The sequence below is a fragment of the Xenopus laevis genome, chromosome 5L, assembly GCF_017654675.1.
Source record: "Xenopus laevis strain J_2021 chromosome 5L, Xenopus_laevis_v10.1, whole genome shotgun sequence".
NCBI classification, from domain to species: Eukaryota; Metazoa; Chordata; class Amphibia; order Anura; family Pipidae; genus Xenopus; species Xenopus laevis.
In genome coordinates this window covers 151,708,969-151,732,827 of record NC_054379.1, presented here as the reverse complement: position 1 = coordinate 151,732,827, position 23,859 = coordinate 151,708,969, and the positions used below count along the sequence as shown (strand labels likewise).

The window sequence follows — 23,859 nt, the reverse complement described above, 5'->3', positions numbered from 1 at the left end:
ATTTACTTGCCTGCAAATTCTTTCTTTGGAAGGGTTCTGCCACCCATCACCCAACTATGCCAGACCCTATTTCTTGACGAATATCCATATTCATCAAAAGGCGCAATTACGTCTTGGCAAAAGAACATTGGCGTACTTTTGTCAGCGATGATTCATTAGCAAGAAAATATCTTTTCTCTAGCATCACTTTTTACTAATGAAACTTCATTAACTTACACTTACGTCATTTTAAATCCAGTGGGTATTTAAAGGTCTTCATTAGTGATGTTGGTGAAATTGCTGGAAGTAGCCAATTTTTATTAAAAATGTCCAAGGAAGCAAAATAAAGACAAAAGAGATCCTTCCTAGACACGAGTCCACCCTAAAACAAATGTGGCATGAGCTTCAAAGGGTTAAAAAAAGTGTAAATAAAATATGTTTAATAAACATAATGCCACTTTAAATATGGAAATATGCCAGCGGTTTGTTTTTTTATATGACTTTTAGAATACAGGATATGATGTCACTGACATATGGCGAAAAATAGAGTTTGGCGAAAAGGGTAAAGAACAGAAATGTTCACACTGAGCAAAAATCCATCTGGCAAAATGGCGAAAAACTTCTCCAGTGCTGAGGTTTTTTACTAGCGAAGTGCGTTATTCGCCTTTTAGTAAATGTCACTGTGAACTGTTATTTTGGTGAATTTCCACTAAAAAAGCCTGCTTTTCTCTTTATTAAATTTGCACCCATGTGTAGCCAGATACACTCACTGTGCATTGGCGGACTGAATTTTATTTCAGTTTGACCAGACAACTGGAGCCCCATATTGGATTGATCATTGAGTGCAGTCCTTTGTTGGATGATGGCCTGATACACGTGCCAAAGTGGGTTATCATTCAGCCTGATTTAAAGGAGAACTAAACCCAAAAAATAAATAGGGCTAAAAATGTCATGTTTTATATACTGAACTTACTGCACCAGCCTAAAGTTCCAGCTTGTCAATAGCAGCAATGATCCAGGACTTCAAACTTGTCACAGGGGGTCACCATCTTGGAAAGTGTCTGTGACACTCACATGCTCAGTGGGCTCTGAGCAGCTGTTGAGAAGCTAAGCTTAGGGCTCGTCACTAATTATCCAGCAGAAAATGAGGTTGGTCTGTAATATAAGCTGATGCTACAGGTTTGCTGATTATTAAATTCTGATGCTAATTGCACTGGTTTCTGTGCTGCCATGTAGTAATTATCTGTATTAATTACTAATCAGCCTTATATTGTGACATTTCTATTCTATGTGTACTGTATATTGTGAGTGGGTCCCTAAGCTCAGTAAGTGACAGCAGCACAGAGCATGTGCAGTGAATCAGCAGAAAAGAAGATGGGGAGCTACTGGGGCATCTTTGGAGACACAGATCTTTACTGATAAAGGGCTGTGGTTGCCTTGCGCTGGTACAGAAGCAGAAAACATCATGTTCAACATTTCTAGTTACTTCTTTAGTTTAACTTTCCTTATCCTTTAATGTTGTAGGGTTACCTGCATGGGTAAATATAGGTACCTATACAATTAAGTCTGCGTGCATTTCGCCAACGTAAGTGGATAACACATAAATTCCCTCTGACTCAAGATTTCACTGTTATGCCTTCAAATAATCCACTCGGATTCAGGCTGTACGAATTTCTGATAAATCTCTGCTGAATAGAACCGATACAAGCAGTAAGTGGATGGGATCAAGTGGGCGAGTGTCTACATGGGGCCCATCCACTGACTTACACCATTCCTACAAGTATTTTCTACACGTATCTCCTGCTGTGCTCTCACTACAGCTGTCTATATAATGTAGAACTCAATGTGACTTTTATTGATATCCTCTCCATTATGCTAGAAAACTATTATGGATTGAACGGTTATACCTAGCATGATATCACTGATATTATAGGATATATCTATGGCTCGCTGTGTTTCCCTGTATGGACACACACTGTGCACATCACTGCAAATATTCTTTCTTGTGCTGTCAAGTCACAGACCCTTTGGCTAGCTCATAGCTCACCAGAGATGTTTATATGGCTGCCTGTAAATGAAATAATATATTTGGTTAACTGCTTCGTATAATGGTACAATGATGTTCTACAGAGCAATATGCACATGATCTTTTCTTGTATTCCGGGAGTCTGATTCGGAGTCACTTGACCCAACTTGAAAGAGAAATGACAACATAATTAGTGATTAATATTTCTGCCAATAGGCTGCATGTGGCAAAAAAGCCAAGGAGTGCAACATTCAGAAACAGTAGGGACATTCATTAGCTAAAATACCGAAAGGTATAATGATCCTACATCTTTGTTCTGTCTCAGGGGAGGGTATTAAACAGCAGTTTCTCCCATTCCATCTAATTAGTGGTTTACAAAGTTCTTCAGTCCCCCATTGAGCTCTGGGCCCCACCTTAGCTAATAATAAGGTTATAGATATATAAAAATTGTTAATATCAGTCAGTCATGCCAGCGATTAAAAGCTAGGTGCATTATGAAACATGTAGACTGAACAAATGCCCTAATTTCTCTGTTTTTAACTGTGGAGGATTGATTACTTAGAGTCTCTGCTTAGCCAATTTGTCTGCCTTCCTAGCTGAAGGCTTAGGGAAAAGCACCTGGTCTCGTCTGTAGAAGGCCATATATATGTCCTTGTATAAATGTTTAATCTGTATTTAGAGATTGATAAGGATATCAGCCATTGAGCTACAGCTCCAAGAATGTTAATGACAGCAAGTAAAGCTGTTCATGCACAGGCTGATAAGAGCCGGCTCCTCCAGACTGAGTTGGCGATTTATCAGCCTTTGTATGGGACTGCCTGCCCCACCAGTACCTGACATAAATCAGCCAAATATGGGTCAGGCAGGTTGGAAAAATCACACCAGTAATGAGGACCAACAGAATGACCCAGTCCTTGCACAATGTATTCATGCAGTATGATTGAGTGGGTGGCCCCTGGACCACCCTGATTTGGCCCTAATTGGGTAGAGATCTGCTTGCTTGGTGCCTTAGCCAAACAATTGTTCACCCTAATACTCACATAAATGATGTGCAAGTTGGGTTTCTTGAAATGTCTGGGAAATTGTTTTTCTCCCAAAAGTGAACCATAAATGGTCTTCAAGTTAAGTACTCCCAGACTGCACATGGCCCAGGAGAGTAGAAGATTTTCACCCATATTTGCACTTTGCACCACAAGACGACCTTATAAGTAGGGAACCTTGGCCCATTTGATCTAAAACACAATGTTTACAATAACATTAAGAACAAACACACAATATACACTAACAACAATATTTAGATACAATATTTAGGTTACAGTGTTAACATCAAAGATGTACATCCACTGAATTACATACATCCCCTTGTCTTCTCTTACATACATCCCCTATACATCCCCTTGCCTCGTCTTCTATACATCCCCTTGCCTTGGCTTACATACATCCCCATGCCTTGGCTTATATACACCCCCCATGCCTCGGCTTATATACATCCCCTTGCCTTGTGTTACATACACCCCCTTGCCTTTGCTTACATATGTCCACTTGCCTTGTCTTATATACATCCCCTTGCCTTGTCTTATACACATCCCCTTGCCTTGTCTTATATACATCCCCTTGCCTTGTCTTAAACACATCCCCTTGCCTTGTCTTTTATACATCCCCTTGCCTTGTCTTATATACATCCCCTTGCCTTGTCTTATATACACCCCCTTGCCTTGTCTTATACACATCCCCTTGCCTTGTCTTATATACATCCTCTTGCCTTGTCTTATATACATCCCCATGCCTTGGCTTATATACACCCCCATGCCTCGGCTTATATACATCCCCTTGCCTTGTGTTACATACATCCCCTTGCCTTGTGTTACATACATCCCCTTGCCTTGTGTTACATACATCCCCTTGCCTTGTGTTACATACATCCCCTTGCCTTGTGTTACATACATCCCCTTGCCTTGTGTTACATACATCCCCTTGCCTTGTGTTACATACATCCCCTTGCCTTGTGTTACATACATCTTCTTGCCTTGTGTTACATACATCCCCTTGCCTTGTGTTACATACATCCCCTTGCCTTGTGTTACATACATCCCCTTGCCTTGTGTTACATACATCCCCTTGCCTCATCTTACATACACCCCCTAGCCTTTGCTTACATATGTCCACTTGCCTTGTCTTATATACATCCCCTTGCCTTGTCTTATATACATCCACTTGCCTTGTCTTATATACATCCCCTTGCCTTGTCTTATACACATCCCCTGGCCTTGTCTTATATACATCCCCTTGCCTTGTCTTATATACATCCCCTTGCCTTGTCTTATATACATCCCCTTGCCTTGTCTTATATACATCCCCTTGCCTTGTCTTATACACATCCCCTGGCCTTGTCTTATATACATCCCCGTGCCTTGTCTTATATACATCCCCTTGCCTTGTCTTATATACATCCCCTTGCCTTGTCTTATACACATCCCCTTGCCTTGTCTTATACACATCCCCTTGCCTTGTCTTATACACATCCCCTTGCCTTGTCTTATATACATCCAATTGCCTTGTCTTATATGCATCCCCTTGCCTTGTCTTATATACATCCAATTGCCTTGTCTCATACACTTCCACTTGCCTTGTCTTATATACATCCCCTTGCCTTGTCTTATATACATCCAATTGCCTTGTCTTATATACATCCCCTTGCCTTGTCTTATATACATCCAATTGCCTTGTCTTATATGCATCCCCTTGCCTTGTCTTATATACATCCAATTGCCTTGTCTCATACACTTCCACTTGCCTTGTCTTATATACATCCCCTTGCCTTGTCTTATATACATCCCCTTGCCTTGTCTTATACACATCCCCTTGCCTTGTCTTTTATACATCCCCTTGCCTTGTCTTATGTACATCCCCATGCCTTGTCTTATATACATCCCCTTGCCTTGTCTTATACACATCCCCTTGCCTTGTCTTTTATACATCCCCTTGCCTTGTCTTATGTACATCCCCTTGCCTTGTCTTATATACATCCCCTTGCCTTGTCTTATGTACATCCCCTTGCCTTGTCTTATACACATCCCCTTGCCTTGTCTTTTATACATCCCCTTGCCTTGTCTTATGTACATCCCCATGCCTTGTCTTATATACATCCCCTTGCCTTGTCTTATACACATCCCCTTGCCTTGTCTTTTATACATCCCCTTGCCTTGTCTTATGTACATCCCCTTGCCTTGTCTTATATACATCCCCTTGCCTTGTCTTATGTACATCCCCTTGCCTTGTCTTATACACATCCCCTTGCCTTGTCTTATATACATCCCCTTGCCTTGTCTTATGTACATCCCCTTGCCTTGTCTTATACACATCCCCTTGCCTTGGCAGTCACATGGTGAAAGTGTTTAATGTCATTATGCAAAGCAGATTGCATATGTTGAAGAAATGAATAACTTTGAGGTAACATCCTCTTAGACAAATGCAGCCTGTGACATCTCTAAGCAAAATATTCAAGGGAAGGAACTGTTAACATAATTGATAAGCGGTCAACACTAATGAGGTGAATAGCCTGACAAGTTCAGCCTGAAGTATAAAGACTCTATTTGTCATCCGTGCTACACACATGCCTGCGGCAGAGAGGGAGATTTCCAGTCTGCACTGCTCTGTGCTGTTCTTTGTGGGCTCTCGGATATTTTCAGGTGAATGTTATTAGTTATTGGAGGTGCAATTTATATCTTCAGCGTGTAACACATTGGATTTTTGGAGCTGTCACCTGAGGCGGTGAGAGAGTTTGTCACTTTCAGCATCGAGAGTGTACAAACATGGAGGAATCGCTCACTTCCAGGCAGATGACTTAACCACTTTGCTGACAAAAGTATATTAACGCAGCCGTTTCTCAGGCAGATAGGGATTCCTCCAAGAAGGTGGCTTATTCTTCTCAAAATGTACGGTTTCATTAAATCCATCATTATTATTTTTAGGTCTGTATTTGATGCCTATAATCCACTCACAGGTTAGTGCTTTGAGTCTAATTAAAAGAATGTGAATACCCGGCATTTCACTGTAATGATTATGAAGGATATTGTTGGAGGCTTCCAGTTTAAAGGGCTTACACTGGTAAAGGCACTTTTTATTGTTCTGGTTGTTGCGGATGTACAGCTCACAGCACCCCAGCCAACTCCAATCATCATCCAGATAGCTAAGAATAGTGATCCCCAACCAGTAGCTCGTGAGCAACATGTTTGTTCCCAACCCTTTGAATGTTGCTCCCAGTGGCTTCAAAGCAGGTTCTTATTTTTGAATTCCAGGCTTGGAGGAAACTTTTGTTTGCATAAAAAACAGTCGTATTGCCAAATACAGCTTTCTCTAAGCTGCCAGTCCACAAAGGGGCTACCAAATAGCCAATCACAGCCCTTCGTTGGCATCCTCAGGAACTATTTTCATGCTTATGTTGCCCCCCAACCCTTCTTACATTTGAATGTGGCTCACGGGTGAAAAAGGTTGGGGATACCTGAACCTCTAGCCTCTAGTAGTTGTCTTCTGTAGAGAAACGGCAGTTAATGAATGAATGAAGTCGTTCCCGTGTCAGTTCCAAAAGAAATGGTTTAACGTTCTTCATTCTGGAGGAATTATAGTAGGGTTAGAAGACATGCTTAAAACTTCTTATAGTTGTTGAAAGAAGATGCAAGTGCTATCTACTGAAGTAGAGTGGGGTCTTGATCACACCAGGTCAAATGGAGACGTGTCAAAAATCAGTAAAAGTTAAAAAAAAAAAAAAGTAGAAGAAAAAAAGTTACAGTATGGTCCAAAATATAATGAATGAGAGGACTCTGGGCTAAGTTACGAGTTACGAAATTTTGTACGCTCATATTGCAAGTGCCACATATGAAAAAGCGATTAAACGTGTAAAATCGTTTGTCCATGGCATACAGCACTTGATTATTCTATACAAAATTTCAGTTCAGAAAAACACCTACCCTTTACTTAAACATTAATACCCTTTCTTTCTGGAGAAGTACCATTTTAAAATGCCTGGGTACCAATAAGCCTGGGTGTCAATAAGTGAGGCTGCAGTTTATCTTTTCAGCAGCTTCTTTAGTAGCTCTTCATCTGGGTCTTCTTCAGTGTATTGAACCTAAGCATCTAAAACTCTTTTGAAACCACTCTTTTGAAATTTTCAGATAAAATGCTGATTTACTTTACTATACATTTCTCACCGCACTTCAAGGTAATATATCTGGCAGTCCGAAGGTGCATTAAGCGGGTGCAGGATTCAGTTGGCGTCCCACGCCGCACAAAATATGGAGAAAGAAGACGAAGTTCCGCAATGCCGGGCAAGTTTAAAAACCAGAATCTTTATTTGTCAATGTTAAAAGACATGCAGCAGACTTTTAACATCTTTTAACATCAACAAATAAAGATTCTGGTTTTTATAGTTGCCCGGCATTGCGGAACTCGTCTTCTTCCTCCATACTTTTATACATTATTGTGTTTTACTCCTCTTTATCAGGGGTGGGCAACCTGAACATGTTCTCCAATCTAGAGTTCCCAGCACCCCCTCAACAGACTGGTTACTAGCAAGATTTTGGAGGGCCGTAGATTGCTCTTGTGGCTTAATGCTATATTATCACTTCTTTGACTGAGACTGGGACAGACAAATTTTAGGCAGCTAGCCAAGCTGCAATTTTGATAGCAAGGATTTGAGCAACAGCAGATGTGCAATAATGGAGACAATCAGTTGAATTGTTTCTAACATAGGAATGCATCTCACTTTGTCCTCAGTAAGAGCCAGTAATGGAATCCATGTAGAATAAAACGCATGTCCCGAGTGGAGTGATCAGACGCACCTGAGTCATCAGCTGCTTCAGCACATCAATGCCTGATGTTCAAAGCCCAAGTATAATCTCCCAGTATTATTTTCAAAATGCTGATATTAAGCTGGAATTGGATTTGTGTTGAGGCATGCTGTTTATTTGCATGTTCACTTTAATCAACTAAGCGTACAGCTTGAACAAGCCTACAAGTAGCATAATTTACTTGGAAAGCTTGACATCTGTTAAAAGTTGAAAATAATTTCAAGCTTTTTATTACAATTTACAGATTTAGTTGGATACGACTGCCAATCTCGTCTGCTCCTGGGAGAAGCTTTGAAAGCAAATTAGAAAGGCTTTGGAGGAATCTCTCTGAGCAGGCATATGGGACTTACAACAAAGAATTGAAATGTGTCAGTTTTCCAAAGTAATAAAACACAAGCCTTTTATTTTTTGTGGGGGCTGGATGTGTTTGAAAGTCATTTGGCGTTCAGTAGGTCTATACTTAGACTTTGATTAAATTCAGGAAAAGTTGGTTTCTAATCAGGAGGACATGATTAGGAGGGAATCGATTGGTTGTTGAACAAGCAACAACAGTCTTGACAAAGTTCTAAGTCGGAAATGCAGCGAGTCATTGTTCTGGGTAGATGTGGAAAATGCACACCCTGAAAGGTGAATGTGGTGCTTATCCACTGTAATCAGACCATATATGATATAAGTCCAGTTAACAAAAGAAGCCAAGGGATTGCACAGTCCAAAAACAAAAATAGAAAAATCTTTGTTAAAGGGATACTGTCATGGGAAAAAAACATTTTTCAAAATGAATCAGTTAATAGTGCTGCTCCAGCAGAATTCTGCACTGAAATCCATTTCTCAAAAGAGCAAACAGATTTTTTTAAATTCAATTTTGAAATCTGACATGGGGCTAGACATATTGTCAATTTCCCACCTGCCCCAAGTCATGTGACTTGTGCTCTGATAAACTTCAATCACTCTTTACTGCTGTACTGCAAGTTGGAGTGATATCAATCCCTCCCTTTTCCCCCCAGCAGCCAAACAAAAGAACAATGAGAAGGTAACCAGATAACAGCTCCCTAACACAAGATAACAGCTGCCTGGTAGATCTAAGAACAACACTCAATAGTAAAAACCCATGTCTCACTGAGACACATTCAGTTACATTGAGGAAAACAGTTACAAGGAAAAACAGCAGCCTGCCAGAAAGCATTTCTCTCCTAAAGTGCAGGCACAAGTCACATGACCAGGGGCAGCTGGGAAATTGACAAAATGTCTAGCCCCATGTCAGATTTCAAAATTGAATATAAAAAAATCTGTTTGCTCTTTTGAGAAATGGATTTCAGTGCAGAATTCTGCTGGAGTAGCACTATTAACTGATGTGTTCTGAAAAAAACATGTTTTCCAATGACAAGATCCCTTTAAATTATTACAAAATCAAAAGCCCAACACATTTTAACCATACTATTTCTGCATTATTTCCCAGATGGAGACCATCTTTTTTGGTTTAAACTCATTGGGCTTTTATTAAGTAATTATTTAGTAAAGATTTTTTTCTGTCTGTATTTTTGTAGTGTGCAATCCCTTGGCTTTGTATTGGTCTTAATCCCAGTTTTAATTAATGTGTGGAAACTTACCCAATATAGTTAGGAAATCTATTATCTAGAATGTTTGCCTGGTCTTCCCATGACATGGAACACATGCTTTAAGACTTAAAAGGGGACGTCATACAAAAATTTAAATTTAATATAAGTTTTATCACACTGAAATAAAAAAAAATTCTAAATATAATCAACTAAAAAATCTTAACTGTTTCTGAAATTTTCAAGTTACTCTTCACTATACCACTCTCAACATATGTCTCTCTTCATTCCCTCTTCATGGAGCAGTTGGGAGTCTGATTTTGAATAAATCCAATATATTTTGTAAGGGGGCTCCTTTTGCTTAGAAGATTTTCTATACTATTCCATGTTCACTCTATTAAAATCACCAAAAATCCTGTCTCTCTACATGCAGAATTTGTGCAAAATGCAGTTATTTTTGTGAGATTTTGTTTGTACTGGAATCAGTTATTTGAGTCAGTTCTAATATATCCACTAAGAAAGGGAACCCTGCTATAAGATATATTGGCTCTAACTCTCAAAAAAAATCAGACAGCCAACTGCTGCAAGAAGACAGAAGAAGAAAAACATGCGGCTACCTGCATACTTTGGAGAACCTAGATGTACTAGACTAGTTTGAACTCTATCTGTAGCGAAAGACTGCACAAATGAAGTCATAGTGGGCCACAGGGCCAGCCCAGACCTACCACGGCGCTCCTTTGTGATCTCCCCCCGTCCAATTGCATGAAAAGACGTGCAGCTTGGGTAGAGGGCCACTGGGGGTGGCCCTGGTAGACCCAACACCCCCAAGTCCGACGTTGGTGGGCCATATTGTCTTGTTACTGAGATGGTACAAAATAATGAAAGACAGTGATCAGCCTAAATAATTAAAATATCATTGCTTGTAAAAACAAATACACAGCCCTTTAGTTGACATTTTTATACCAATTCGTACTAGTGTTTATGCAGCTTGATAAATTGGCCTCTTAATATCCACTTTTTGCTTTTAAAAAAATACTGGATCCTGTATAAGATCTCTTTTTTTCCTCAACATATGGAGAATTAATAAACGAGGCGAGCAAGATTTATACATGTTGACATTAAGGTTATTGGAGCTAAAACCAAACTTCTTGCAGACAGCAGATAAATCATCATCGCAAAGAAAAAAAAATGTTTTGTTTTACTGAGAAATCTTCAATAAACAACAATTCTAGAAGGAGAATGAGAGCAGGAAAACATCCGTATGGGTCAAACACCCTTGTTAAGATTCAATGTTTCACACAGAATTATTACTGCCTGAGAAACGTATCTCTGATGACTTTGGGCCCACAGTATTTTAAAGCAATATCGTAATAATAGTCTAGGTTACAAGGTCTTTAGGTAGTCAATTAGATATATTTATTGCATCATTAAGGGACGATAGTAAGCTAGCAACTATTTGGTATGAAATCAATCGGGGCTGCCTATTTAACTCATTCCCTGGCAGTGATAAATGAGACATAAAAACATTAATAAAGGGATTCACCTTCTTGGCTAAAACCTTCTCCACAGGTCTGGATAAACAAAATCCAAGTGGTCAGATAAATTGGTGGTCTGCAAAGAATTCATTGGGGCTAATTTATCAACACTGGGCAGTGTTTAGCTTTTAAAGCCTTTTTAAAGTAGGACAATGGATGCAACTGTTTGGTTGTCAAGGGTTATTGCCCAAGGGCAAATTTGTCCAGTGTTGATAAATGACCTCTAGTATGTTAGTTTTTTTGCTCCATTGGTTTTGAGGCCTCTATTAGATCTGCAGCTATATGAATATATAGACTTATTTATGGTTTTAATAAATGTAGTTATGTCAGGCTAATAGATTCTTGTTTGGTTTTGTGCCACAATTTATCCATCTGGTAAGGGTCCTAAATATTTAAGGGGTCATTTATCAAGATGCAGGGCAGAAGTGCAAGTGGACTAAGTGGCACACTCGCTTTACACTGCATCTCAAAAATCTGACCTGAGGTACAGAGTGTAGGATCTGCAGGCACGGGCTAGCCCTGTTTTTTTCCACTTCTCGGGGGCAGATACTCCCTAACTTGCACATCCGAACAAAAAGCAAAGTAAGGGCCAGAAGGAAGGACATCTAGTTGCCATCCTCTCCCACCCCTCATCTATACGAGGCTGCCAAATTCGAGCAGTGCTATAGATCTATAGCTGCAGATCTATGTTCTCCAAATGTGAGTGCAGAGACCTTCAGCAACTTAAGGAGCAAAAAGGCAGTGTGCAAAGTGCAAAAAAAGTTTTGGGCAACTGATAACGACCAAGGCATGGGAGGGGAAGCAGAAGGCAAGACAAGGATAGCAGTTACTAACATCTCCTAAGCTCCCAATAACAGAGGGATAGCAGAAGTTCAAAAATAGCTGGAGAGTAATGCTACATTATGTTATAGCAGGGACCAGGGCATTTTGGGCTATATAATTATGATGACATTTATTATGATGTGGGTATTTACAGGCTTTTCCTGCATCCCCGTAACTGCAGAGAAAGGGGAAGTTAAAACTAATATCCTATTTAAAGAAGCTATCTAGAAATGAAAGATGCATTGCATCCAATTTCCGAAATCTCTTTTCTGTTTTGCAGTGTTAGTGCAACTTCATTGCCCAGCAGTAGAGACTCTGTATTTTTGTTTTAAATGTTTTTTTCGATTTGATGCTTTTTACTTTATTAGAACATTTTCCTATTCGTGGTGGTGGTGGGGGAACGCGTGGGCAGCGTGCAAGCAAATTACTAGCTCTGAACCGGAAAAAAAACGCACTTCTTCATATTTGTAAGATGATATTTTCTAATGTAGCTGTTTATGAGAAGACTGAACATCACAGAGCATCAGTAGAGCAGTAAATGAAACAGAAAGGATACGTTGTTGTGCGCAATGGGCCATAAACATACTTTCTCCTAGGCTTTTAGGAAAATAGCTGGGTTTCTCTTTAGCTAATTTTACCCACAGCAGGGATTCCCTACATAAACATACTTCCCATCTGTCCTGACATGCCAACCTGAAAGGGGGCTTTTCCTGTCTCCACTGGGGAAATAACATCAAAGTTTGGTTATGGCAAGAAATAACATTTATTTGGCTTGTTTTCCCTGCACCTATAGCTTTGCTTGCCCTGTAACAACACTCTTTGCACTGCATATACACCATATGACTTGACTAACCAGAGACCCCTTATAAAATCACATGTCCTCACTGCTAAATGTTGGCATAAGAAGTCCTTGTCTGGGACATGGGTTTTTTAATGGACAAGCAACCAAATCCAAGCCTGAAATCAATCATGTCAGATATCTTTTGGGATTCTCATCCATCCAGGTCATGATATACAGTATCTAGTAGGGATAAGTCTTCTTGAAAATGTTTTACCAGTCATCCGAGCAGATTCTTCAGTATAACTAAACTCTACTGGAAACCATGCTAGATGTCAAACATCAACTGAAGTGGTGTAAAGTTCACTGCATTTTGAGGGACGCATCTTGCTTTCAACATCTCAAAGTCATGACGATGGGTCTGGATTTGGTAAAGGAGGTCTGGAAAATTTGGTAAAGGAGGAATAATGGTCTGGGCCTGGGCTGTTTTTAATGGCTTGAGCTAGGACTCTGGATCCAGTGAAAAATATTGTTTACGTTATGCTCATTATCTACAGTTTGGGGAGGGGTCTTTCCTGTTTCAGCTCCATAATGCGCAAAGTGAGGTCCATACAGAATTGGTTTTCAGAGATGTCCTTGGAAGAAGTTGACTGGCCTGAGCAGAGCCCTGACATCAACCCTGCTGAAGAAACCAGTTTATCTATTAAAGCATTCATTTACTTCATTACAGAAACACATTCTGTATTTTGTCAAAAACCTTGGGAACAGTATGGCTGTACAGGCTTTAGAGAACCATGAAACCACCCCTCCCAGCATTTATATTGCACCAACTTAGATAAACAATAATACCCTGGAGCAGATTCTCTCCATAGACTTTTTAGTTCCATGTCATTTGCGGTATTTTGATCGCCACTACTATTGGTGTTGGTCAAACACTGATAATTGCACCAGTATCATGGTGGAATAGGTGCCTAAAGGTTACATGGCACACTCTAATGAGTGATTTCCATCTTCATCTGTGAGTGATGTTAAAGGGATTCTGTCATGTTTTTTAAAAGTGTAGTTCTGTATTTCTAAATTACATTGTTTACACTATAAATAATCAACTCTACCATATAGAATATCATTCCTGAACCAACAAGTGTATATTTTTAGCTGTAATATTGGTGTGTAGGAGCATCTCAGGTCATTTTGCCTGTTCATGTGCTTTCAGAAAGAGCCAGCACTTCATGATGGAACTGCTTTCAGACAGTCTATTTTTTCTCTTTCTGAAGGAGTCTGAAGAAGTTACAGTGGGACTTGGATTTTTACTATTGAGTGCTGTTCAAAGGGCATGGACACGCTTATCGGTTTCAAGCTTAGGCAATGGCGCATGACACTAGCATATTTATGCGGTAGTCAGCTTTTTTAAAAACCGCTGCGCGCACTGTGCCAAAAATCCACGTGTGTGTCCGTGTCGTTATTTGTACCGCTGAGCTGTTATCTTGTTACCTTCCCATTGTTCTGTTGTTAGGCTGCTGGGGGGTGACATCACTTCAATTTGCAAAGAGTGATTGCAATTTATCAGAGCACAAGTCACATGACTGGGGCCAGCTGGGAAACTGAAAATATGTTTACTCCCGTGTCGGATTACAAAATTAATTATAAAAAAATATGTTTGCTCTTTTGAAAAATCAATTTCAGTGCATAAGTCTGCTGAAGCAGCACAATTAACTGATGCATTTTGAAAAAAAAAACATTTTCCCATGACAGTATCCCTTTAAGGAAATGTATAGTGCCATCGAGGGAGCATGGAGACAATAAACCATCATTTGTTTTGACTACAAACATTTTCCTTTTTTCAGATATTTGCGGAAAGTTTGCTGTGCTCGGGTCGGTTGGAAAATATTCACTTGGCCGGGCAAATGATGCACTGCAACTCCTCGTCCATAGATCTTCCGATGAGCATCACTTCAAAGGGCAAAGCCCAGTACAAGGTCAGCTTTGAGAAAAGCGTTGAGCTGGTATTGGCTGCAAGCAGAGAATACTTCAATTCATCAGCTACGCTAACGGATAACTGTATGGACTTGGCCAGGTATGTGTCCTGGAACCCACAAGGGGCAGGTGTAAATCAGCCGACTGTGTATGAACACAAAGCAGAGCCATATATTCATTCATCCATTGCTTGTCACATATATAGTTGGGAAGGATAATTTGCTCTTATGTGATTTAGCACCTTTATGAATAATGTTGCCTCTTTTACAGGCTCAACACCGATGAGCAAAATGGCCAGCGGGAAATTATATTGTTTCTATGAGTTATAGTTTCCTTCTATTTATTTTCTGTACAATGGGCAGTATCTTATGAGGGTTTACATTACTGTGAGCACATTTATACATATGCGTGGGAGCTGCGATATTGTTTGCCCAGATGTGGCACTATCCATAAACATCTCCAACAGCATCATCTACTATACAAAGAAAGCTTTGGGGAAATATAAATGTGTCCTCTCCCATTCATACAGGCCACAATAACCAATTTACTATAGCATGGAAATAAATCCAAGCCGTTTATTATAAAGGTAAGCTGAAGATGCTAGAAAAGTATCGGCAAGCACTCGGGACGCCACTCTTTAAGGTAAAAGGCAACTTTTATTTCAGCAGATTAAAAACATCAAGTCCTGACGCGTTCCGTATCCTAAGATACATAGTCATAGGCATAAGTTAACAGAAGCATCTAACGGCTTTTTAAAACACAAGTCGGGAAGTGACATCATTAATTATTTAAAGTGGACCTGTCGCCCAGACACAAAAATCTGTATAATAAAAGTCCTTTTCAAATTAAACATGAAGTCAAATTTCTATGTTTTAATAAAGCATTCATAGCCGCTGTACGCTCATTTAAAAATCTCAGCTGTCAATCAAATATTGTCTGCCCCTCCTCTATGCCTTAGGCAGATAATTACTTTCACTTTCCATTCAGCACTTCCTAGATGTCACTGCTCTCCCCACATTCCCCTGTTCTCTTCACCATTTAATTGTGTAGCCAGGACATGGGGCTGGACATCAGGCCCCCCAATCTGGTGCACAAGATGAAACAAGGCTTGTCTTAATAACAGTGTCCACAAAATGGCTGCTGCCTGCTTGCTATTATTTTGAAATCCCAGACTGAAGGAAACAAGATTCAAATAATTTATACAGTGTAATTAAAGTTCATTTTGCTTGACTAATGTGATAAAATAGGATTTTGAATAATTTTTTTGGGTGACGGGTCCCCTTTAACAGGGTGTTTTAGCTTAAACATTTAATAACCCTTTTAACAACTTGAAAAAGCCATAATTTTTTTTTCTTTTTCTGGCTGTTCAGTGCAGGAGATCAAAGAGAGTCTGGACATTTCAGTAATAATCCGAGACAGCATGTTGAGCTGTCAAAATCGGGACTATCTTGCAAAATATGGGACAGTCGGGAGGTATGGGAGTGGCATGCATGTTCCTTATCTTATTTGGGCCACTGTAGAATGGAGTGGATGTTTATGATGTTTTAAGAGAGTTTATTTCTGTACATTGAAAATAAGAGCTGTAAAGTGCTGCCCAAGGAGTGGGCCCCGAATTACTAAGGAACCCATATTATTTGAATTCACCTGTGGGCTATTGACTAAAGCCACATGCCCGGTAGCGTTGCCCTTATTGTGAAGTTGTTAGAAAGAAATTGGCTTTAATAATCGCAGTTACCCATCCTTTTCGAAATGATTCTTTAGTTGTGTTCAGGAGGCTCCCAGACGAAATCTCTAATTGAATAACTTAGGTGGATTCATCTGAACCGTTCGTAGCGGTCTCAGTATTCAGCCGCATTAATGGAATATTTACCGCAGCCTCGCTGAATACAGCAATAATACAAGTTCATCCGGAGGAATTTAAACAAGAAAAGTTTCCTTGAATGGAATAACTTTTAATAAACAAATTCCACTCACTTTATTTGATTTCAACAGCAACTAAGCACATTCTTCCCCTTCTAAAGGCGCATAGATTTCTCCATTTACTCTGACTTTAGCTGCTTTAATGCATCTCTTTGCTTTTTATCTGCTTTCTCTTACATTATTTTCTGCATTAAGGTTGTAGGATTACACAACAATCTTAGTTTCTAGGTCCTCCTCAGCAGACATTTATATTTATGGAGAGATATAGTTTGTAGAGTAAAAAGCCAGTGGGGTTTTTTTTTAGAGCAAGAGTTTTTTATATACAAAGACAATTAGACTGGACTACACAGTGCCCTGACTTCAACCCAACCTGTGTGATGTAATGGAATTATTACTATTGGATCCCCGAATATTAATATCAAACCTACCTATTGGTCTTGTGTCTGAATGGAATGCCTCTGTGTCCACATACATTTGGCCATATTGTGTTTCATTGTAGTTCTGTCTCTCTCTATCCCCATCTCTCTCTATTTTTATATATCTATCTATCTCTCTATATCTATTATTAGTCTATCTATCAATATTGATCATCTGTCCATTATCAATCTATTATCAATTTATCTATCTATCTATCTATCAATCTATCTATCCATCCATCCATCCATCCATCCATCCATCCATCCATCTATAAATATATATTATCTATAATCTATATCTACTGTCTCTGTCTCTATCTATCTATCTATCTATCTATCATCTATCTATCTATCTATCTATCTATCATCTATCTGTTTGTCTGTCTGTCTGTCTGTCTGTCTGTCTATCTGTCTATCTGTCTATCTGTCTATCTGTCTATTCGTCTATCTATCTATCTATCTATCTATCTATCTATCTATCTATCTATCTATCTATCTATCTATCTATCTATCTATCTATCTCTACTATCTATCTATCTATCTCTACTATCTATCAATCAATCAATCTATAAATATATATTATCTATAATCTATATCTACTGTATCTATCTGTCTGTCTGTCTGTCTGTCTGTCTATCTATCTATCATCTATTTATCGTCTATCTATCTATCTATCTATCATCTATCTATCCCTCTTGCTTTCTCTATCTGCCCATCTCTCTCTTTCTCTCTAAATATCTATTATCTATAATCTATATCTACTGTATCTTTCATATCTATCCATCCATCCATCCATCCATCCATTTTAATTTAGCTTGGTGTAGTAATCTTTGTTTCACATTGCAGTCTGTTATTTTATAAATATTTGTATCTATCTAGACCAGGGATCCCCAACCTTTTGAACCCGTGAGCAACATTCAGTAGAAAAAGGAGTTGGGGAGCAACACAAGCTTGAAAAATGTTCTTGGGGTGCCAAATAAGTGCTGTGATTGGCCATTTGGTAGCCCCTATGTGGATTGTCAATCTAAATTGAGGCTCTGTTTTTGCCTGGAATTCAAAAATAATCACCTGCTTTAAGGCCACTGGGAGCAACATCCAAGGGATTGGAGAGCAACATGTTGCTCACGAGCTACTGGTTGGGGATCCCTGATCTAGACAGATGAAGAGAAAAATGAATTTATTGTGTTCTTTTAACACACAAAAAGTGCCGAGAATTGTACACCACCCATGAAATATCATATCCCTAGTCTACTCTTGCACCAAATAATTGAATGTACAACTTTCATTCATCTTCTCTTTCCAATGTATTGTCTCTTTTAGGGTGCATGGGTTGGCTGATCAGATTAAGGGGTAACAAGGTTGTATTCGTCTTTTTATTTGATTTAATTTCCCATGCCATGGGTTAGTGTGCAAAGTGCATGCCATGCTGCTCTGGATAGTATATTAGTACCTATCATATCTTTGTTTAACTATAGCGATATGGTTACACATAGTGGCAGTAAACGTAGAGCAGATATGGCAGCTGTGTGCAGAGTAATGGAATGTCAGCTCACCTCTTGTCTTTGATGCTGTTAGGCCTGTGCTGGCAGTTGGTTCATAGATAGCTGTCAGCAAATCATCATGTTTTTCAAGCAACAACATAAATTATAGACTACCCTTCTTAAATATTACATTGTTACATCTTCCCGAGCACTTATCTGCCATTGTGTCCCAGGGTCGCATCGCCGGGATTACATTATTCTTCTCAAGTATTTGTAGAATGGCAGTCGGAATTTGCCTTTTAAGGCCTGCTTTTTGTTTGATGTGATTGCTCTTGACAATGTGCTGATAGCAATTGATTTTTGGTTTGTCCTCCATTGTCAAGGAGAAAAGCTGCTCGCCCTTTCAGTATAGAGTGTTTTTTTCTTTTTTAAATGATGTGCGACATGAATAATGTGCGACATGAATAATGTGCGTAAATAACGGGCTGGTGTATGGCGCAATTTCCATGGTATATACGGGCGATATACTTGCCAGCTTGGGATCCTGGAAATAACACAGGCTTTGCATGGAGTTAAAAATGTCAGCCACTGCCTCAGAGATGCTCAGAGATGTTTTTCATGTTAATGTAAAGGGAATATATTTTCATTGTATTCTATAGATATTTAGCAGGAAAGTCGTGTCAGAACTCCCATGTATTTATTAAATGGGGCTGTTCACCCATAAATGAACCTTTAGTACGATGTAGAGAGTGATATTCGGAGACAATTTGCGATTGCTTGTCATTTTTGTATTATTTGAGATTTTGGAGATGTTTAGCTTTTTATTCAGCTGCTATCCAGTTCACAATGTCACCAATCTGGTTGCTAGGGTTAAAATTACCCTAGCAACCATGCACTGATTTGAATAAGAGGCTGGAATACAAATAAAAATGAATAATAAAAAGTAGGGATGCACCGAATCCAATATTTTTGATTCAGATGAACCCCCGAATCCTCCGGAATCCCCCCGCCCCTTATTTGCATATGCAAATTAAGATCCAGATTTGTTTGCTAGAAAAGGCCGAATCCCGAACCGAATCTTGGATAGGAGATGCCTAAATAGAAAGATGAGTAATAAAAACATGGGGGTCACTGACCCATCTAAAAAACAAATGCTCTGTAAGGCTACAAATGTATTGTTAATGCTACTTTTTATTACTTATGCTTCTAGTCAGGCCTCTCCTATTCATATTCCAGTCTCTTATTCAAATCAGTGCATGGTTGCTAGGGGAATTTGGACCCTAGTTACCTGATTGATTAAGATGCAAATGTGAAGTGCTTCTGAATAAAAAGCTAAATAACTCAAAAACCACAAATAATGAAAATGAAAACCAATTGCAAATTGTCTCTGAATATCACTCTCAACTCTCTTATTATTTTTCCTTATAGTTATTGAGATATACAGTAGTATCCCACATTTATGTCCAGTTATACAGACTTGACACATGTTTTTTTCTGTCCCATTCTTGCAAGTAGCATCTTTTTTTCCCTGGATTTTATGTTTTCCAGAAATTTGACGATGTCCACGTGGGATTTTGGGATAACATTGAGGGTTGACATATCCTTGTTTTTAAAGGATAAAAGGTGATTGTGGTACTTGTATCTAGGAATGCACCGAATCAAGGATTCGGTTCGGGATTCAGCCAGAATTCAGCTTTTTTCAGCAGGATTTGGCCGAATCCTTCTGCACAGCCGAACTGAATCCTAATTTGCATATGCAAATTAGGGACGGGGAGGGAAATTGCGTGACTTTTTGAAAAAGAAACAAAGCTTCTAACTTAATTGGCTTTTGGCAGAGAGAACAGCCACAGCTTTGGAAAAGATAACAATTTTGAGATAAGCAAATAAGTAATTGTAACAATTTAAGATAAGCAGGTGGGAAAACTGTAATTTGCAGCTTAACCTTCATTAGCAAAGCTGTAATAACTGAAATAAAAAAAAAAAAAAAACGCAGACATATGTCCAAACTTTCATAACCTGCGAAATGTTGTAAAATGAAAATGGTAATTAGCGGGGGGGGGTGACCACACTTTTTTGTCCTCCTTTTTATTTGCAAAGTGTTGGGAGGTATGTTAAAACATTTTTACTGTAAACCATAAATCTAAAAGCAATTTGATGCCTTTGATGTGGACCTCTACTAGGGATGCACTGAATCCACTATTTAGGATTCGGCCAAACCCCCAGATCCTTTGCAAAAGATTCTGACGACTACTGAACCGAATCCTATTTTGCATATGCAAATTAGGGATGGGAAGGGAAAAACATTTTTTACTTCCTTTTTGTGTGACAAAAAGTCACAAGATTTCCCTCCCCGCCCCAAATTTGCATATGCGGATTCTGTTCAGGCCGGTCAGAAGGATTCGGGCGAAATCCGAATCCTACTGAAAAAGGCAGATTCTTCGCAAAAGATTCGGCCAAATAGCGAACCAAATCCGAATCCTAATTTGCATATGAAAATTAGGGGTGGGAAGGGGGAAAAAATTTACTTCCTTGTTTTGTGAATCCAAAATAGTGGATTTGGTGCATCCCTACTTGTATCTACGTGTTTGTGTAATGCTGGGCACACTCACTAAGACCCTCATATAAGTAAAGTCACCAACCTAGGGGATCTTTATCTACTTTACTCGACTTCTGCATACTGGGCAAAACCCGGATTATCCAATTATTTGGACCCCGGTCAACAATTGGATCATAATGGGCATAGATGCCGGCAGGCCCATCGGTAGAGGTTAGGGATGCGGCAAATCCAGGATTCGGCTTTTTTTTTTAGTAGGATTCGGATTTTGCCCAAATCCTTCTGCCCGGCCTGAACCAAATCTGAATTTTCATATGAAAATTACGGGCGGGGAGGGAAATCTCGTGACTTTTTGTCACACAACAAGGAAGTAAAAAAATTTTCCCCTTCCCATCCCTAATTTGCATATGCAAATGAGGATTCGGTTCGGTAGTCGGCAGAATCTTTTGCAAAGGATTCGGGGCTTCAGCCGAATCTGAAATAGTGGATTCAGTGCATCCCCTAGTAGAGGTCCACATCAAAGGCCAAGCAAATGAATCCTAAATTGTTTTTAGATTTACAGTTTCCAGTAAAAATGTATTAACATACCTCCCAACACTTTGGAAATAAAAAGAGGGATAAAAAGTTTTTTGCCAACGCCCATTTTTGTGGCCACACCCCCTAATTACCATGTTCATTTTACAACATTTCACAGGTTATGAAAGTTTGGACATATTTCTGTGTTTTTTTTATTTCAGTTATTACAGCTTTGCTTATGAAGGTGAATTGCCCTTTAGGCTGCAAATTACAGTTTTCCCAGGGGACCTGTTATCTTATATTGTTACAATTACTTATTTGCTTATCTCGAAATTGTTACAAAAGTATCTTATCTGAAGATGTGGCTGTTTTGGGCTCTGTGCCAAAAGCTAATGAAGTAAGAAACTTTGTTTCTTTTTCTGGCTGTTCAGTGCAGAAAAAATCAGGACTTTCCAGTACAAACGAGGGACTGCAGGTTGACTGTCAAAAGAGGGACTGTCCCTCTAAAAACGGGACAGTTGGGAATTATGGTTTTAATCATTTTTTTCTCTAAGCTTAGCAGTTGTAAAAGGAGTGTCCCCTGATGTTTTGTCTGCTGATCAGGAAGACAATACCCCAGAAGCTTGGGTTGCTGATGCAGGAGGCATCTTCTGGCGCTTCTCTGCTCACTTCAGTTTGAAACAAGGGAAAGTGCAGACTCCTACATAGCAGCTTTGGATTTGCAGCTGTTCCTGATTCAGTTCATTCTAAATCATCTCACATTCTGAGCTACTGTTTTAAACAGCGAAATGCCACCATTCTGAAAACGTTACGGTGCTAATGTATAATCAGTATCATAACTTCATTTGTCAGCTCTATAGGTGATTTCACAGCTCCCATCTCAGCCGATAGAAAGCAGAATTGCCGGCATTTGCAGTACTAAATGATTTCAACCTCAACGATGACTCTGGGACTTGATAATGGAACTTAATTAGCTGCTAATTGAAAGACCATGTCATTAAATATGAACCTGGGCTCTCTATGCCAGTTTTTTCTAAAACAGATGCGGCCCTTCATATGCAGCTTTCTCTTCCCAGGGTTTCACACATAAAGTATAAATATTAAATATTCCACTTTGCTTCGGCAGATTAATCTGTGCCAATGCGCTAAATGTTAGAATATATCACCTAGGAACATTACACCGAGACACTGGATTTTGTTATATTCTAAGAAGGGACCTAGGAGTCTATATTTTGAGATTTGAGACAATTTTGGAGAACTAATTGCAGGTGGTGGGTGAGAGAGGAAGCAAAGAGGTAGTTTTACCTTTAAAGGAGAATTAAACCCTAAAAATGAATATGGTTAAAAATTTCATATTTTATATACAGAACTTATTGCACCAGCCTAAAGTTTCAGCTTGTCAATAGCAGCAATGATCCAGGACTTCAAACTTGTGACAGGGGGTCACCATCTTGGAAAGTTTCTGTGACACTCACATGCTCAGTGGGCTCTGAGCAGCTGTTGAGAAGCTAAGCTTAGGGCTCGTCACTAATTATCCAGCAGAAAATGAGGTTGGTCTGTAATATAAGCTGATGCTACAGGGCTGATTATTAAATTCTGATGCTAATTGCACTGGTTTCTGTGCTGCCATGTAGTAATTATCTGTATTAATTGCTAATCAGCCTTATATTGTGACATTTCTATTCTATGTGTACTGTATATTGTGAGTGGGTCCCTAAGCTCAGTAAGTGACTCCCAAAGATTCCCTGACTTGGAAGCAGAAGCCCCCACAGAACAATATGAAGTGAGTAGAAGTCATGGGCAATGTCAACATTTTGCGGGTTAAAGTTTTGGCCTGAACATCACTGGTCTCTGCACAATAAGTTGCACCAAAGGATGCAGGGGTTTAGCTGTACTTCTTGTTCCTTTGATATTCAATAGTGATGAGCGAACCTGTCCCGTTTTGCTGAAAAAAATTGCTAAACTCATTGAAGTCAAAAAAGGCGACAAACTTTTTTTCCCTCATTCCAAATGCATCAATGGTTTTTTTTTCTTGTGTTGACGTTTTTGTCTTAGTGACTTTTTTGTCTTGTTAACTTTTCGTCCAAATGCATTAAAGTCAATGGGTGTTTATTTCTTTTGCTGACTTTTTTGTCTTGGCGACTTTTTCTACAGATGCATTAAAGTTAATGGGTGTTTTTTCTTGTGCTGATTTGTTTATCTTGCCAATTTTTAGTTCAAATGCATTAGTCATTGGGTTTTTTATTCTTTTGCTGACTTTTTTGTCTTGGCGACTTTTTTGTTTTGGCGACTTTTTGTCCAAATGCATTAAAGTCAATGGATGTTTTTTCATGTGCTAACTTTTTTTGTCCCGTCGATTTTTCTGTCCAAATGCATTAAAGTCAATGGGTGTTTTTTCTTGTGTCGACATTTTTTGTCCTGCCGAATTTTTCACAAAATTTTTTTGATATGGATGGCAA

At 39.2% G+C, this 23,859-nt stretch overlaps 1 protein-coding gene across 4 annotated transcripts in view; it reads left to right on the top strand.

Annotated features, from left to right (window-relative positions):
* nbas.L (NBAS subunit of NRZ tethering complex L homeolog) overlaps positions 1-23,859 on the top strand; it is a 457,628-nt gene that overhangs the window by 153,387 nt on the left and 280,382 nt on the right. For all 4 annotated transcript variants that reach the window (XM_041563562.1, XM_041563561.1, XM_041563560.1 and 1 more), the window contains exon 30: positions 14,384-14,613. In XM_041563562.1, the coding sequence (XP_041419496.1) occupies positions 14,384-14,613 (230 nt within the window). The remainder of the gene's footprint in view (positions 1-14,383; positions 14,614-23,859) is intronic.